Genomic DNA, 16,027 nt, shown 5'->3' on the forward strand with positions numbered 1-16,027 from the left:
TATATAATTTTAGGAATCTCAATATAATTATTTTTTGAAAACATGATTAATGTAGTGACTGTATGTAATATAACTACATGAGCTTGCTTTGAAAAAAAAAATATATATATATATATATATATATACATATATATATATATATATATATATATATATATATATATATATATAATTTTAGGATCTCAACATGTTTTTTGAAGGTATGATTATTGTAGCTACTGGCTGATACTTTTGTATGTAGTAGTTACATTTATTGTACAATGGCATTTCTAGTCTTATGTCAGATTCAATAAAATACCGGCATTATGGGGTTTCTATTAGTCTGAAGCCATATGCATTTAAACTAAAAGATGTTTTTACGCTTGAATATCCATCTAATAATTATATGTGGTTCGCCCCCTGAACGTTTATTCCAGCTCGGCTGTTTATTCACCGCTCGGCTGTCTCTGTGCCGGGGTACGTCCCCTTTAAGAGAGCCATGGCACCGCTCAAGTCGAGGCAGACATTTTTCAATGCAAGATTTTTTTTCTTGCATAAATTATGTTCATGACGTAGTGCAAAAGGACAATTTGGGGACAATTTTGTCCGAGTTTACAGGTCCGGGGGGGGGATTCCGGGAGACACCCGGAGGATTCCTGATGCTGTGAACTGTTGCAGAAAGGCCACCGTCATTAAATATTAAGGCAGAGGAGATCCTAACATTGCAGCCCTCCTTATCAATGCAAATACGTCTCTTTTGTGTGCAGTCAGAGCGCCTGTCTGGGAGCTGAGATGAATTTCTAATGATGTGTGACTGAAACAAACTGTGACAGGGGGCCTTTTAACAGCGGCGGATCACGGAAAGTGAAGCTGCATTTCCGCGGTAAGTTGCATATAACAACCGCGCCGCGTTCAGGCTCGCAGCTGGCGCGGAGCGGCGAAATGGCGAGAGGAAATGAGTTTTGGTTAATATGCAATGCTCGTAATTAGCATAATTTATATATTTATGATAAAGAGAGGGAAATGCATAAAAAACACGGGCTCTCGGCGCGGCTCGACAGGGTCTCCGGCGGCTGTGAAGGGTGCTCGTCCTGAAGAAAAGTGGCTTTTATTGGCCGGGATGGGGGTGGGGTGCCCGTCAACAGCCGCTGAAGTTTTGACAGATCCTCATCTCTCTGGGGGCTTTGCTGCAAGAAGCGTACCACCTCGAGCCTTTTTTGGAGTCTGTGCAGAATTTGTGACCACTTCGTGGACATCTTTCCCGTGTTTGAACATGTTTTATTTGCAGCTTTTATGCAACACAATATGGCCTGTTTATACTTCCAGGCCCCTTTAAATAGTCTGTGTCTGCAGTGACTGAGATGGTCAGGAACAACATGAAATATCAGCAGCTCGGTTTTTTTGAAACATTGATTTTCAAGTTAAAACTGGGAATATCTATCCCTTTAGATGCATAATAATTTTTTTTAAAGGCGTGTGATAATTACATAATCAGTATTTGTTGCTCTAGAATGCCAGCAAGACATTGTCTGGGGTGGTGCAGCGAGCCATGAACTCCCAGGATCTTCCTGCCAAAGATGGCCCGCTCACTGTCAATGAGCAGGTAAAAACTCACCTGTGCACACTTCCAGCTGCAGATCTTTTGAAGTATGTCTCTACTAGGGTTGCACATCTTTAGACTTTTTTTTTTTAAATATCAAAAAAACAGCTCATGGCTTTGGTTGGATGGAAAATTGTGGATTGTGAACGTATATTTTCAAGCCTTGCCTCCAATTAAATGGATTTATGTCAGGGCCATTCCACCATGTTCTTAAGCTGTTATCTAGGTTGGGGCTCCGTGGATACAAGCAAACAATATTAATGTGAGCACAATATTATGCATGCATAATATTGTGCTCACATTATTATTGTTTGCCGTATCGGCATCTGAAAAGGACCGATGTTCCGTTGGATATCATATTTGACGTGCCATATATTTACACTATGCATGCCAGTTATATCCAGGATTTGGCCAGCTGGAAGATCACGAACTGACCTTGAGGTACATTAAAATTTTTAGTGGCTGTGATCCTAAACGTCTCAGAAAAAGCTGGAATCGTGAGGATGGTGAAGACTGATAGAGGCTAGAAAAATGTAGCTGAATTGTAATCAATTCAGAAATGGTACTGAACCTGCATGTTCTCCTGGTTTCACGTAGCCCTGGCTGTATGTGTCCCACTGGAGGGTGAACGTCCTCTCCAGGTGAACCTCTGCCAGAGTCTCTGGTCTTTTGCAGCTTCTAACACACTGTATTCCAGGTTTTTCCCAGTATTTAGTTACTTCCTTTTTTCCCATCAACTCTCAACATCTTCCATGCTCTCGCTGAGGTAAACGCACCCCCGCAACATGATGCTAACACCGCCGTGTTTCACTGTGGAGGTGGTCTGTTGGGGACGGTGTGCAGTGTTAGTTTCCCCACCACAAACAGTGTTTTGCACACAGGCCCGGATGTTTAACATTAGCTTCATCGGACCAGAGCGCCGTCTTTGAGACGTTTTCTGTGTAACTCACACCATGGCCTGCGGCAAACTGCAAGCAGGATATCATACAGCAAATGATTGAACCGAATCTTGATTAAAGAGATCATCGCATTTACAGTGATCGCTGTAATAATTTGCCTTCCACTTCCCAATTATGAGCTACATTGTGTTGGTCTAACATAAAATCTCTATACAAAAGTCAAAAGTTTTTGGTTGTAATGAGAAAAATGTGAATAAGTTCCAGGAGTATAAGCGCTTATTAAATGTATTTGCTCCTGTAATCTCCTCATGTGATAATATACCTCATCATGAAAAACTCATAATGATCATTTAAACGGTTGTCCATTGGTATCAGGACCCAGTTCTGTGTCTTTCTGCCTAATAATGCCTGCTGCTCTATGCTTCGAGGATCATCAGTGTTTAAACTGCCATGTTTTTTTGATAATTTGTGGCTTTTCTCACCTGTAATGCTCTGTGTGGCCATAGCCAGCAAGCCAAAGCAAAGCCAATCCACAGATGCGCTGAGCTGAGCTGTGTTGCTTGAGTTTCTTGTTGGCTAATGTGCTTTTTGTCATGTTGGTGCACTCATACGCCTTTTTAAGTTAGTTCTGGTTTTGTTTTGGTTCATCCTGTCCTAACATGTGCTCGGCTTCTCTGTCCTCCTTAGCCATTCACTGTCTGACAGCCGAGGTCTTTTTTCAGCCATTTAAATCCTGCACTTTGAATTTCCCCTGCCAGGGACGACCAGGTACGCATTATCCTCTCTCTCTCTCTCCCTGCATTGTGTCTCCTCTGCCTCCTGTCTTCCCACCGCCTTGCTGCCTCTGCTTGGTCTTTCATTATTTCACTCCATGAATCATCAACTATACATCAGCCCTGGGTTGAAAACCTGCAGGTAGAGGGGGAGAAGTATCGACGTTAGCACACTTGAGCTGCCTTGCAAAACTTTTCATACCTCTTGAACATTTTAGCATTTTGTAAGGGTTACAGCCACAAACTTCAAATGCATTTTTGTTGTAACTTTAACCGATAAACAAACATGAGGGACAACACAATTAAAGAGTAGAACGAAAATCATGCATGTTTTTTATTTTTTATTATTAAAACAAGCTCTGAAAAGTGTGGCCTGTATTAGTTTTCAGACATTGGTTTGTTACCCCCTAAAATTAAATCCAGCTGCTTTGTGCAGGCCTCAGAGGATTTTTTATTAGTGAACAAAAAGCGTCATAAAGACCAAGGAACACAGCAAACTGGTCAGGGATAAAGTTGTGATGGAGCCTAAAGCAGGGTTGGGGGATAAAACAATATTTCAAAGTTTTAAAGGGACTATATCATGTAAAATCAACTTTTTGAGCTTCTAAAAGAGCCATAAGTTCTAAATTGGAACAACATATCCACTACGCATGGCGCCAAATACAGCTATTTCCTCAACGGTCCATTGCTGCTGTGAAACCCCACTGAATTTTTACTTTTGACAGATATATAATGTTGTATTCTGTTCTATCTCTGGTCCGCTTCTCTTACCGGCCTCCATGTTTGCAGGCTGCTGCTATTTTTCAAAGATAAAACGGCAAATGCTGCGCTCTGGTTTGGGAACGCTGGGAAGTCTCATATGATTGGCTCAAGAACCAGGAAGTAAAAACGGGCTACACTCTGCACTGAAGTAGTTCCGCACCGTACCTCTAATTTTGAAAGGAAGAACAACTTTACCAGGACATTGTTGATGGAGAGAACCGATTGGTTATAGGGAATGTTACTTCCATCCCAGGAATGACAAATGAGAAAGATTTTGCTTAGTTTTACTGTAAATGTCTTATTTATTGCTTGACTAACTATGTTATGATGTTATTTCTTCATCAAAATCTTCCCCGAAGTGGTGCTCTGCTTGATTCATGCATGTCTGAGTAATCCTTGAGAATTAATTTCTCTGAACAGCAACCCCTCCTTATCCTGGAATGTAAGTGGCCATGACTGGTAGAGCAGTCTTTAGTCGCTCCCTCCAGGAAGCTCCTACCTTGACCACGCTGCCCCCTGCCCGGTAAACAACATGCCCAGCGAGTGGTGATGTGAGGCAGAGCGCGATCATTTCTGCTCAAAGCTAAGAAGAAGGGACTCTTTTTAGCACCTAACCTGCATAGTTACAGCAGCAGCTCTTTTTTTTTTTGATACCATGCTGCGGCGGCTCTAGGGGCATATAGCGTCTTTCTGTCGGGATTGGACAAATAGAACCAGAAAGCAAATATATCATAACAAAGGAATACTCTGTAGCGCCTAAGGCACCATTTCATGATACATATGCCTATAGCTGACTTTGTAAGGCTTAAAAAAAAAAGCGTGATTTAGAACCTTGAAGAATAAGGCACAACTGCAGACCTTGCAATACATGGCTGTTGATCTAAATCAACAGGCCGGGCAGGAAGAGCCAGAGGAACAGCCAAGAGATATGTGGTTACTCTGGAGGAGGTGTATAGATCCACAGATTAGATGGGAGAAATTGTGAACACAAACATTTTAGCCTACATGCAAAACAATATGTGTCATGAAAAGCTAAAACTGTACATAACTTTGGATACATCACGCACACTGTGAAACCTGGTGGTTTTAGCATGATGCTGTGTGGGGATCCGTTTCTTCTCCAGGAGCAGAGAAATGGGTCTGTTGGTGGAAAGGTGGATGGAGCAAAAAAAAAAAAAAAAGACAACCCGGGAGGAAAACATTGCTGGAGGTTGCAAAAGATTCATCCTTTCATCAAGACGACTCTAAATGTACAGCCAGAACTGCACAGGAGTGGTTCTGATTAAAGCATGATCATGTTCTAGAATGGCCTAGTCAAAGTCCAGATCTAAATCTACTTGATAATCTGCCCTGAGAGTGGAAAATGGAGGTCCACAAAAGCTTATGATCCAATCTGACAGTTTGATCAGTTTTGTAAATAAGAATGGGCAAAGTGAATGGCCAAATTCTTAAAATGTTCAAGCGGTATAAATATTTTTGCAAGAACCTGTGTATGATTTCCTTACATCTAATAATAGTTTTGCTTACTGTTAAACCCTGAATTTCACTTTTAAATTCTCATCCTGTTGGAAAATTATGTGCGACGCCGCGTGTCGTTTTTTGTTCTCCTCCTAATTTTGCTCCCGATCGCTGCAGGTTATCGTCATGTCTGGTCAGGAGACCATCCGTGTGCTAGAAGTTGAGGTGGACGCGTCCCTGCCGTCGTCGGCACCCGATGGGAAGAGTGAGGGCAAGGCGGAGGAGGCGACGGCTCAGTGTGCAGAGAAAGCCGAGGCCGCCAGCAACCAGAACAGCCCCACAACGCCCCACGGCGCTGGTGAAGCAGGTAAATCCCGGTTGCGTCACGGATAACGGACAGAACCGTGTGGTGGTGAGATGTTAAACCTGTTGGCTGTGCTTCTGCAGTGATTGGTGAGCAGCAGGTGGCGTCTGTCGAGGCTTCGGCTCCTGCTGTCCAAGCGGTGAATCCTGCGGCTCCCCTCAGCGTGTCCCTCCCCCAGACCCAGGCCGCCATGCCCATCACAGTGCAAGGCTGTCCACAGGTACTACCTGTGACAATAGAGACCTTCCATAATTCCCACCTCCCTTCCTTTATTATGAAAGCTTTGTCCCATCGAGATCATGGATCTCTTTTGCAAGGGAGACATGGCAAAGGTGGCAGCACCAAAGTTCAAACACTGCAAAAATGGATCTTAAAGTAAGTAAAATTTTCTTAAAGTTAGTGTATTTATCATTGATTTGAGTAGGTAAAATGGATTATCTGGCAGTGGAATGAGTATTTTGACCCCTAAAATAAGATAATCAGACATCCTGCACTTGAAATAGGATGATGGAGATGAGTTGTTCCTATTTTAAGTGCAAAAATTTTATTCCATTGGCAAATAGTCTTATTTACCTGCTCAAATCAAGGACAAATACACTCATTTTAAGAACATTTTACTTATTTCTAGTTCTGTTTTTGCAGTGAACACAAAGACCAGGTAACGGAGTAGTAGCCTTGACTCCAGAGGTTGGACCCAGGCTCTGAATTCATTCAGAGTTACTGCCGTACCAAAATAAAAAAAAACAAATGTTTTTATTTTTAAGTTCAGTTTTTTACTCTGGGAAACCTGGTTGTAAAAATCCTCATTCACTGAAGAATGTAATTTCCTTGTTTCCTGTTTTTTAAAGGAGTGATAAATAAGAGAGGATCTAAGCAAGAATGGTTTTGTGTACAAACACAAACAGATTGACAGAGGTGACAAGTGTGGAAATGAGAAGTTTTAGCTTGCAGAAGACGACGACGAGTGAGGAATCCACCGTTTGTAATATATCCTGGTGCCACGCGAAATAAGCTATCCTGTATGTGAAGACAATCAATAGATGCATTCATATACAGCATGTCTTCATAGTCACAGACAAGGAGAAGGCTGATGCTACATGTTTCACTTTTGAATTAAACCAAATGAGTGAAATTCTTGGTCATCCACCCATGTTTAAACTCTTTGGCCAAAACAGTTTGGATATGGGACTATAGTCATATTCAGTTGCCAAAAGTATTCACTGACCCATCGCAGTCATTGAATGCAGGTGTTCTAATCTCTTTGATGGCCCAAGTTGAACAGCACCAGTGGCACTCAGACTGCTTCTACAAACATCTCAGGACCTGAGAGATCCCGCCTGGTTCAGAGATGGGATGCTACCTTTAAAATAAGTCAATTTATGAGATTTAATTCCTTCTAAATAGCCAAAAGTCAACTTTTATGGGGTATTATAATTCAATTCAATGTTATTTATATAGCGGCAATTCATGAAACATGTCATATCAAGGCACTTTACAAAGTCAAATTCAATCAGATTATACAGATTGGTAAAATATTTCCTATATAAGGGAACCCAGTTGATTGCATCAAAGTCCCGACAAACAGCATTCACTCCTGGAGAAGCGTAGAGCTACAGGGAGAGTCGTCTGCATTGTTGATGGCTTTGCAGCAATCCCTCATACTGAGCAAGCATGAAGCGACAGTGGAAAGAAAAACTCCCCATTAACGGGAAGGAAAAACCTCCAGCAGAACCAGGCTCAGTATGAACGGTCATCTGCCTTGACCGACTGGAGTTACAGAAGACAGAGCAGAGACACAGAAAGCACAGAAGCACACATTGATCCAGTAATCTGTTCTACATTAGATGGTAGTAGCAGGTGATCTGTCTTCCCTGGATGATGTTACAGCTAACAGAACGTCAGACCAGGTGTACCTACTATGAAGAAAAAAAAAATAAATAAATAAATAAAAAAAAAAATATATATAAATATATATATATATATATATATATATATATATATATATATATATATATATATATATATATATATATATATATATATATATATAGTATAACAAAGTGGGAGCGACTGGAAATGACAGCTGCTCATCCATAAGGTGGTAGATCATGTTACATCAAAGCGGGGTGAGCGGACGCCGAGGCGCTAAGTGCACAGAGGTCACCATCGTTTTGCAGACCTCCGAACTTCATGCGGCTTCCTGATTGGCTTAAAATCAGCCCCCAGTTCACATCCAACCCTCACATCAATTCCATGTGTTCTATGGAGGGATGATTCTGTTTGGCAATCTAACGGACGAGTCTGGTTTTGGCAGTTGTCATGTTTTTTTTCAAGCGCTTGGTTAGCGACAGTGTGTCAAGTGCAAAGGAGATTATGGTGTTGGGTTATTTATTCTTCAGGAGCTGGTCTCAGCCCCTTACTTTAAGCACAATTGACTTTTATTTGGTTCATACCAAGACAGTTTGGAGAATTTCATGCTTCCAACTGTGTGGAAACAGTTTGGATGTTGCTCCTTCCAGTTTTAACACTGGGACTGCTGCAAGGATTAAGGTTTGTAAAGACATTGGTGAACGAGTCTAGTCTGGAAGAATTTGACCTGGGCTACAGAGTCCTGACATAAAGCCTTTATTTAGGCTTAGGCAAGGGCCGCAGAGAAGATGAAGAAAATGATCCAAATAATATAAAAGTTACGCAATGTAGAGTGACGTCACACTGCAAAAAGGGAACTAAAAGTAAGTAACATTTTCTAGAAATTAGTCAATTTTTCATTGATTTGAGCTGGTAAATAAGACTATTTGCCCATGGGATTAGTAGTTCTACCCCTAAAATAAGATAATTAGATATTCTGCACTTGAAAAATGATGATGGAGATGAAATGTTCCTACTTTAAGTGCAAATATCTTATCCCATTGGCAAATAGTCTTATTTACCTGCTCAAATCAAGAAAAGTGCACGCATTAAAAAATAAAATTACTTAATATTAGTTCCGTTTTTGCAGTGCAAAAACAACACTGCAAAAATGGATCTAAAAATAAGTAAAATGTTCTTAAAGTTTGTGTTTTTGTCTTAGATTTGAGCAGGTAAATAATATTATCTGCCAATGGAATAAGTATTTTGTCCCATAAAATAAGATAATTAGACATACTGCACTTGAAATAAGATGATGGAGATGAGGTGTTCCTATTTTAAGTGCAAAAATCTTATTCCATTGGCGGATAACCTTATTTACCTGCTCAAATCAAGGACGGATACACTCATTTTAAGATTATTTTACTTATTTTTAGTTCCGTTTTTGCAGTGAAAAACCCAGTTGTTCAAAGTTGAAGAAAATTGTCTCTTAAAAGCAAAACCGATATGTTTGGAAGACAAATTAAGTCAGCTAAAGTCGTTTTTCTGTACGTTTTGCTTTCTCTCTGGGTTCTCCGACACCAGATCCTGACGCAGGAAAGCCTGGCCACTTTGATGACTGGTATGATGGCTCAGACGGGGTCACTGGGCCAGCCTCTGCTTATCCCCCTCAACATGGCCGGTTCCATCGCCGGCCAGGGGGGCTTAGCTGTTCTCACCCTACCGACCACCAACGTAGCCACGCTCCCCGGCCTCACAGCAGCTAACCCAGCGGGAAACCTCCTCAAACTGCCCTTTGCTGGCCTACAAGGTAAAACACGTTTTACCTGCCGCCGTCTGTTCCCTTCATCTCCTAAATGTATGTACGTTTCAGTTTTTTCTGCCGGAGTCCATTTCTCACTTCCCATAAGAGCTGCGTAAACTCTGAAATATTAATAACCCTTTTACCTATTTTGTCCGTTTTCTCAGCTGCGACAGTTCTGAGCTCGGTTCAGCCCCAGCTGCAGACAAACACCCACACAATGTTCCAGCCCCAAGCAGCATCCATACAGCCGGTGCAGGCGGCGGTGCAGCAGGTGCCTCCCCAGCAGACCCGGGTCACCAGCGCGCCGGTCACCTCTGCTCAGGCCGCCGCTGCCCAGGTGACCTCTGTGGCCAACGCCGTCTCTCAGCCCAACATATCTGTGGCAGCGCTCCAGACAGCAGGCCTGTCCATCAACCCGGCCATCGTAGGGCTCCAAGAGTCTTCCTCTGCTCGTCACTTTCCACAGCTTGCCTTGTTTGCTCGTCATCTTTAACTGTATTTTTTTTTATTGACATTTGTAGATCAATGCTGCTTCTTTGGGTGCACAGCCTCAGTTCTTCAGCTCCCTGACATCGACCCCCATCATCAACAGCGCCGTGGCCAGCATGGCGGGCATCACCAGCCAGATCATCACAAATGCCCAGGGCCAGGTAGGTTTCTGTGACACTGAAACTGTGAAATAATGTGAGGTTCTGTTACATTAATCAGATGTACCCCTTTGGTCCTGCTCGTGTTTACCTCATCTGAACCTGATTAAGAGCCCACAGTGCATTTTTAAAAACACCATGAAATACCTTGGTGATGCCTGCAATAGAGCTTTAGGAATTATTAGCCAAAAAGAAATTAAGCCTCCAATTTACTGTCGTTGCTGTTTCTCGTGTTTTGCATATTGAAGAGTGGTCGCTCTCTCTGTTCCAAGGCCAACATTTCCAAGTTCCTTTAACTGGTTAGCAAAAACAGGCCACAGCATGTTGAAGATTTGTTTTCAGTTAAAACTGATTGTTCTCTTTGACGGGTTTGTCGGTCGTTTTTCTCACAGTTGGATTGGTGTTTAACCTCTTAAACCAGAGATCCTTTTTTCCAAAAAAAATGCCTACTCACCCTTTATAAGGCATTTCTCAACTTATACAAGGCCTAAACTGCTAATCTTGTTATCAACTAACATAGAGGTCCTGGAGGATGATGTGGATGTGAATAAATTATTCTGAGCCTGAGTAAATTAGATTTAAATGCCCCAAAAATAAATTTTGCCTAAAAAACAAAAAACAGATGTTTACATACAAAACCTCTTACTTTTGCTGTAAAGAAGGAACAAAACACAATAAATTGTAACTACAACATCTTGGTTACATCTGTAGCAGGTTTGGGAATTGAGAAGGTAAACATGTTTAGATGGAAAAAAATCCAGCAGGACACTTTTTGTTTTTGTGCTGTTTTGGCACAATTTTTGAAATTTGGAACTTACTCTTGAAATTAAACATGTGAGTTGTTATTATATATTTGGTAGATACTTTTGTAGAGGAGTCTCAGATGAAGATGTGGACATATAAGTGTTTGTTGGAGTCAGTTAGTCAGCTATAAGCGCGCTATTGTTGCTAAAGAGCTGCAGCTCAAGCGGGCTCACGGGCTTAGTCTGAAAGATCAGGTTAGCTGGTGCTACAATACACACAAATCAGGCATAACATTATGACCAGCCGTTATGACTACTGAAGCAGCCTGACACGGACCAGACCCTGGAAGGTGTGCTCTGGTATCAGGCGCGAAGATGTTGGCAGTGGATGCATGTTAATTTGGCAAATCAGATGGTTCATAGATAAATGCTGGTCATTATTAGGAGCATTGAAAATAGGACAGAAGAAAAGTGGAATTTGGTCATTTCCGCTCATCAATGGAGCGTTAGTGTTTGGTTGTTTGAATTTTTTTTTTTATTCCTTTGCACAATGTGCAGGTTATAGGGACCATCCCGCTGTTAGTGAACCCAGCGTCTCTGGCTGGAGGGGCCGCAGCGCCCACTCTGCCTCTGCAGGGTCTCCAGCTCCAGACCATCGCCCCCCAGCTGCTTCTCAACACCCAGGGCCAAATCATCGCCACCGTAGGAAACGGACCCGCTGCCGTTGCAACTTCTGCTGCAGTTCTGCCTAAAGCTACAGCTCCTGCTACAATTACCAAACCAAGCGCACAGGTAGAAGAAAAAAAGAAAATCCAGTTTGAACTAAATGGGGAAAAAACTCAAAACACAATTAGTAGATTCTGGAAATTAAAAGATAACAAACCGTTTCTCTTTGTCACTGTGAATTTTCCATTGATTTAAAAAATAATAATAATCGGCGTCCAGGAATTGTAACCGTCACTGTTTGCGCTCTCCTAGGCTTCAGTAACAAGTGTCACTCAGTCACCTGTTGTCATTGCACCACAGCCGTCTGCACTGAAGACCTCGACCACACTCTCCTCAACAGCCCCCGTCTCCTCTGGAGACATGGCAAAAGTGGGGCACCTTGTCGGCAGTATGTACACCTGCTTCCCCTCCCTTGGCAGAGGTGCGTTTTAAAAAGGCAGCTAGATGCTTTTAACCAGACTCTTCACAATTGCAGAGCCTCAGCAGGCGGCCAGCAGCGAGGAAGGCATTAACTTGGAGGAAATCCGCGAGTTTGCCAAGAATTTCAAGATCCGTCGGCTGTCCCTGGGCCTCACGCAGACTCAAGTCGGACAGGCCCTCACTGCCACGGAGGGTCCGGCCTACAGCCAGTCCGCCATTTGCAGGTAAATGACTCAACTGTTCTTTTTTTCCCCATCATCCCTTTGAAGCTTTCTTCTTTTTTTTTCCCCCTTCACCTTAAAATGCCAGTGATTCATCACTGATGGTGTGTGTGCGGTGCATCAGACAGCCCTTCTTCACAGCCTAAATGTTGGCTCATAGAGGAGCAGGGAAACGTATTGATCCTTTTCTGCTGAGGAACAAAGGAAGGCTCCACTGCGAGACGGGATATTACTCTTTAGTTGTCGAAATGTCTTCTATCAGAAATATTTATTTATGGCTACGTTAGCTAGAGTCTATCCACCACATACTGCAGTTCCGGTGCTTATGCCAGGCGTTGCAGAAGCATTCATACCTTTTTTTTTTTTTTTTTTACATTTCTTCACATTTCAGCCGCAAACTTTAATGTGATTTTTGTAAGTGTGCAGTGCTTGTATTCAGCTTCCTTTTACGCTAATGTCCCTAAATAAAATTCAGATCTTAAAATGCCCTCAGATGCCACCTAGTTCATAAATGGAGACCACATGCACTGCAAAAACAGATCTAAAAATAAGTAAAATCTTAAAGTTAGTGTATTTGTCCTTGATTTGAGCAGGTAAATAAGATGATCTGCCAATGGAATTAGTATTTTGACCCCTAAAATAAGATAATTAGATACAATGCACTTGAAATAAGATGATGGAGATGAGTTGTTCCTATTTTAAGTGCAAAAATCTTATTCCATTGGCAAATCATCTTATTTGTTTGCTCAAATCAAGGACAAATACACTAATTTTAAAGAACATTTTACTTATTTTTAGTTCCGTTTTTGCAGCGTGTGTGTGTGCGCGTGATTTAATCTCAGTTTCCATACACCGGTTCTGCATCAGAGGTTTGCTGGAGAACATTAACGGACAAACGGCATCATGCCGACCAAGGAACACAGTCGGCAGGTTTAGGGATAAAGCAGGTGAGTAATTAATGTCTCATTAATGTTTAACTACATAAACATTAATGAGAGAAGGAGCCAAGAGGCCTGTGGTTGACTCTGGATGTGCCGCAGAGACTTGCAGCTCAGGTGGGATAATTTGTTGTTAGTAAAACTATTGGTCTGGCCCTCTATAAATAAGCAACCGTTGAAAGAAAGCCATAAGAAGTCCCGTTTGCAGTTTGCCAAAAGCAATGTAGGGGAAACAGACAAGATGTGGAAGAAGCTGCTCTGGTCACATGAGACTTAAAATGTAACCTTTTGATGAGAAGATGGATTGAGATGAACCCAGGACAAGTTAAAACCTGTTAGAATCTGCAGAAGATGTGAGACTGGGACGGAGGTTTGTCTTTCAGCAGGACAACCCTAAACATGACGCCAGAGCGACAAAGGAGGCACAGCTGCATCACAGCATATTCATGTGTTAGAAGTCAAACTCAGGATCTGAATCCACTTTTATATTATTTGGATGTGTTGCTCTTTCACAATAAATCTGATTGAAATTCACGGAAGATTGCAAAGGTAACGTGGTACTGCCAAAACGTTCAATATATTCCATTTCATTCAGAATTAGTCGTGTCCAGAGATAAACTTTTAGACTTAGACTGAGACTTAAACAACTTTGTCATTTTGTATGCACAAAGTGTGTACAGAACGAAATTTCTTTGCATACAGCTTGAAAAATCACAGTAAATTGCACTTCTACTTCGGTTTAAAGCTCTGTTTTATGTTAAGTCCTCGGAGTTGTGTTTCTGTCATTATTCTTGTTAACGGACCTACTGGAGGTTTTAGAATATGGCTTGTTGAAAAAGTAAATTCTCCTTTTTGCCTCAGGTTCGAAAAGCTTGACATCACCCCCAAGAGTGCTCAGAAGCTGAAGCCAGTTTTAGAGAAGTGGCTCGCTGAGGCCGAGCACTGGAACCAGAAAGGCCAGCAGAACCTGATGGAGTTCGTCGGCGGCGAACCGTCCAAGAAGCGCAAGCGGCGCACCAGTTTCACGCCTCAGGCGATCGAGGTCCTTAACTCCTACTTTGAGAAGAACGCTCTGCCCACGGGCCAGGAGATCACGGAGATCGCCAGAGAACTGAATTACGACAGGGAGGTGGTGCGGGTGTGGTTCTGCAACAGGCGACAGACACTGAAGAACACGAGCAAGATCAATGTCTTCCAGGTTTAGAAACGTCCTCGTCAGGATGGGATGAAAATGGATTGATTTTTTTTTTTTTTTTTAAAAACAACAAAAATCAAGATAATTGTAAAGTTGTGCATACGAATGAGTTAGAACTGTGTTCTAAGGGTGCGTGTGTGGACACTAAACCAGTGCGCCACATACTCAGATATCCTGCATGGTCCTTTTATCTCTCAGTTGTGATAACGTGCCACATTTAAGATACTTGATCAACCTTTTTTAATGAGTACTTTTATAAGCTAACCCTTCTCATTTATTTCAAGTGTTTGTGTAATAAGTCTAAGCAGTTTTAGTCTTACGTATGTTATTCTGTCGTCATATAAGATGATCGGCTTATTTTTTTTCCTCCCCTGCTTTCAATCGTCTGCCGAGCTCCAACAACTTTAGTTCGGCCCAGCGCTTTGGGACAATCATCCCGTTCGACGGATAATCAGAAAGACGAGATCAAAATCTGCGCTCGTTCTTTCTCACGTTGGCGTTCAGATTTTGCTCGAGGCGTGTGAACTCGGTCTCGTTCTCAGTGCCGATGCTGCAGGCGCGATAGGTCGGTCCGCTGGTCTCCCTTTTTTAATGCGTCGTGGCAGAACGACACACGACGTGTGTGAATAAGCCAATCTGTCTGTTGGACTTTACACTTTAGGTGCTTGTTTTTGTTCGGAGGGTATTTCACTCTCTCTTCAATCTGTTTTGGACCTTTGACTAATAACCTAAATACCATATGTTTAAGTAGGAACTTATTGGAACGACTTATTGGCACAGCTGCTAAAAATGTGTAAATAGCCTTATGATAAATATATCTTTGATTGCAGTAGGTTAATCTCTCACTGAAATATGTTGTGAGAGGGATCCTTGGTCACTCTGTTGCTCTAGTTCGTCAAGAGTCTTGCGTCCTCTTCGCTCTTCAGTTCAGGTTTTCTGTGGGAGTCAGGGCTGAGGTAGCGCTGGAAGAAGGTTGATTTGAATCCTTTCGTCATTGATTTGGAACATAAATGTCACAGTGAGGTCCAATCTTCAGTTTAGCCACCACACATTTGTTTAAAATCATCAAAAGAAAAGCTGGCCCACAGCATCATAATACGTCCTCCGCTGTATTTAAGGATGGGAGTGAGGTGCCGTCGTACATTTTTATTCATTGGTTCAGGCCATAGCCATCTCAAGTGGATTTTGTAAAATCCATTTTTTGGGGATTTAATTTCCTCTCTGAGTAAATGTACTCAAGTCCATTTTTCTGACTCTTCAGTAATAAAAGATGAATTAATTTTAAGGCTTTTTACAAGTGTTTACCAGCGGTGCCAATAAATTCGTCCAACTGCCCTGTAGGGAACCTAATATAATTTCATGTAGATATTAGTGTCAAGTTTCTTAATGTTTGTTACATTTAAAATCAATCAAACTGCTTAAATTCATTTAAAAAACAAATGAATGAACTGTTTAGCAGAGAAGGAGATGTGTGGATTGTTTGGGTTAGAAAACCCACTGTGGACAACTTTCTGGACTGTCCACATTTGTGAAGGTGTCGTCTGTTGGAAAAATACATTGTCTTCATTTTTGCCATAATGTAAAGATTTGTTTGGCACTTTAGTAAAAGCAGGGAAAGTAAATGAGCTGATTTACATATTGTCTAAAAGA

At 41.9% G+C, this 16,027-nt stretch overlaps 1 protein-coding gene across 3 annotated transcripts; it reads left to right on the forward strand.

Annotated features, from left to right (window-relative positions):
* The first annotated feature begins 477 nt into the window (after positions 1-477).
* Positions 478-15,662, forward strand: pou6f1 (POU class 6 homeobox 1). 3 transcript variants are annotated; one of them, XM_021323122.2, is made up of 12 exons: positions 478-862; positions 1,490-1,582; positions 3,166-3,246; positions 5,649-5,838; positions 5,919-6,055; positions 9,268-9,493; positions 9,652-9,911; positions 10,009-10,137; positions 11,436-11,669; positions 11,856-11,991; positions 12,079-12,247; positions 14,044-15,662. In XM_021323122.2, the coding sequence occupies exons 4-12, from the start codon at positions 5,658-5,660 to the stop codon at positions 14,384-14,386; spliced, it is 1,815 nt and encodes a 604-aa protein (XP_021178797.2). In that variant the 5' UTR covers positions 478-862; positions 1,490-1,582; positions 3,166-3,246; positions 5,649-5,657; the 3' UTR covers positions 14,387-15,662. The 3 variants fall into 3 exon arrangements, with proteins under 3 accessions (XP_021178797.2, XP_012730975.2, XP_012730976.2); XM_012875521.3 differs by lacking the exon at positions 3,166-3,246; XM_012875522.3 differs by lacking the exon at positions 3,166-3,246 and having other exon boundaries at positions 11,904-11,991.
* The last annotated feature ends 365 nt before the right edge of the window (positions 15,663-16,027 follow it).

This window comes from Fundulus heteroclitus, chromosome 1 (genome assembly GCF_011125445.2).
Source record: "Fundulus heteroclitus isolate FHET01 chromosome 1, MU-UCD_Fhet_4.1, whole genome shotgun sequence".
NCBI lineage: Eukaryota > Metazoa > Chordata > Actinopteri > Cyprinodontiformes > Fundulidae > Fundulus > Fundulus heteroclitus.

Excerpts from the sequence above, each read along its gene's own strand:
- pou6f1 (XM_012875521.3), top strand. The coding sequence starts at position 1,529 with ATGAACTCCCAGGATCTTCCTGCCAAAGATGGCCCGCTCACTGTCAAT. Across the intron at positions 10,138-11,435 it reads TCACAAATGCCCAGGGCCAG|GTTATAGGGACCATCCCGCT; the intron begins GTAGGTTTCTGT and ends CACAATGTGCAG. Across the intron at positions 12,248-14,043 it reads AGCCAGTCCGCCATTTGCAG|GTTCGAAAAGCTTGACATCA; the intron begins GTAAATGACTCA and ends TTTTTGCCTCAG.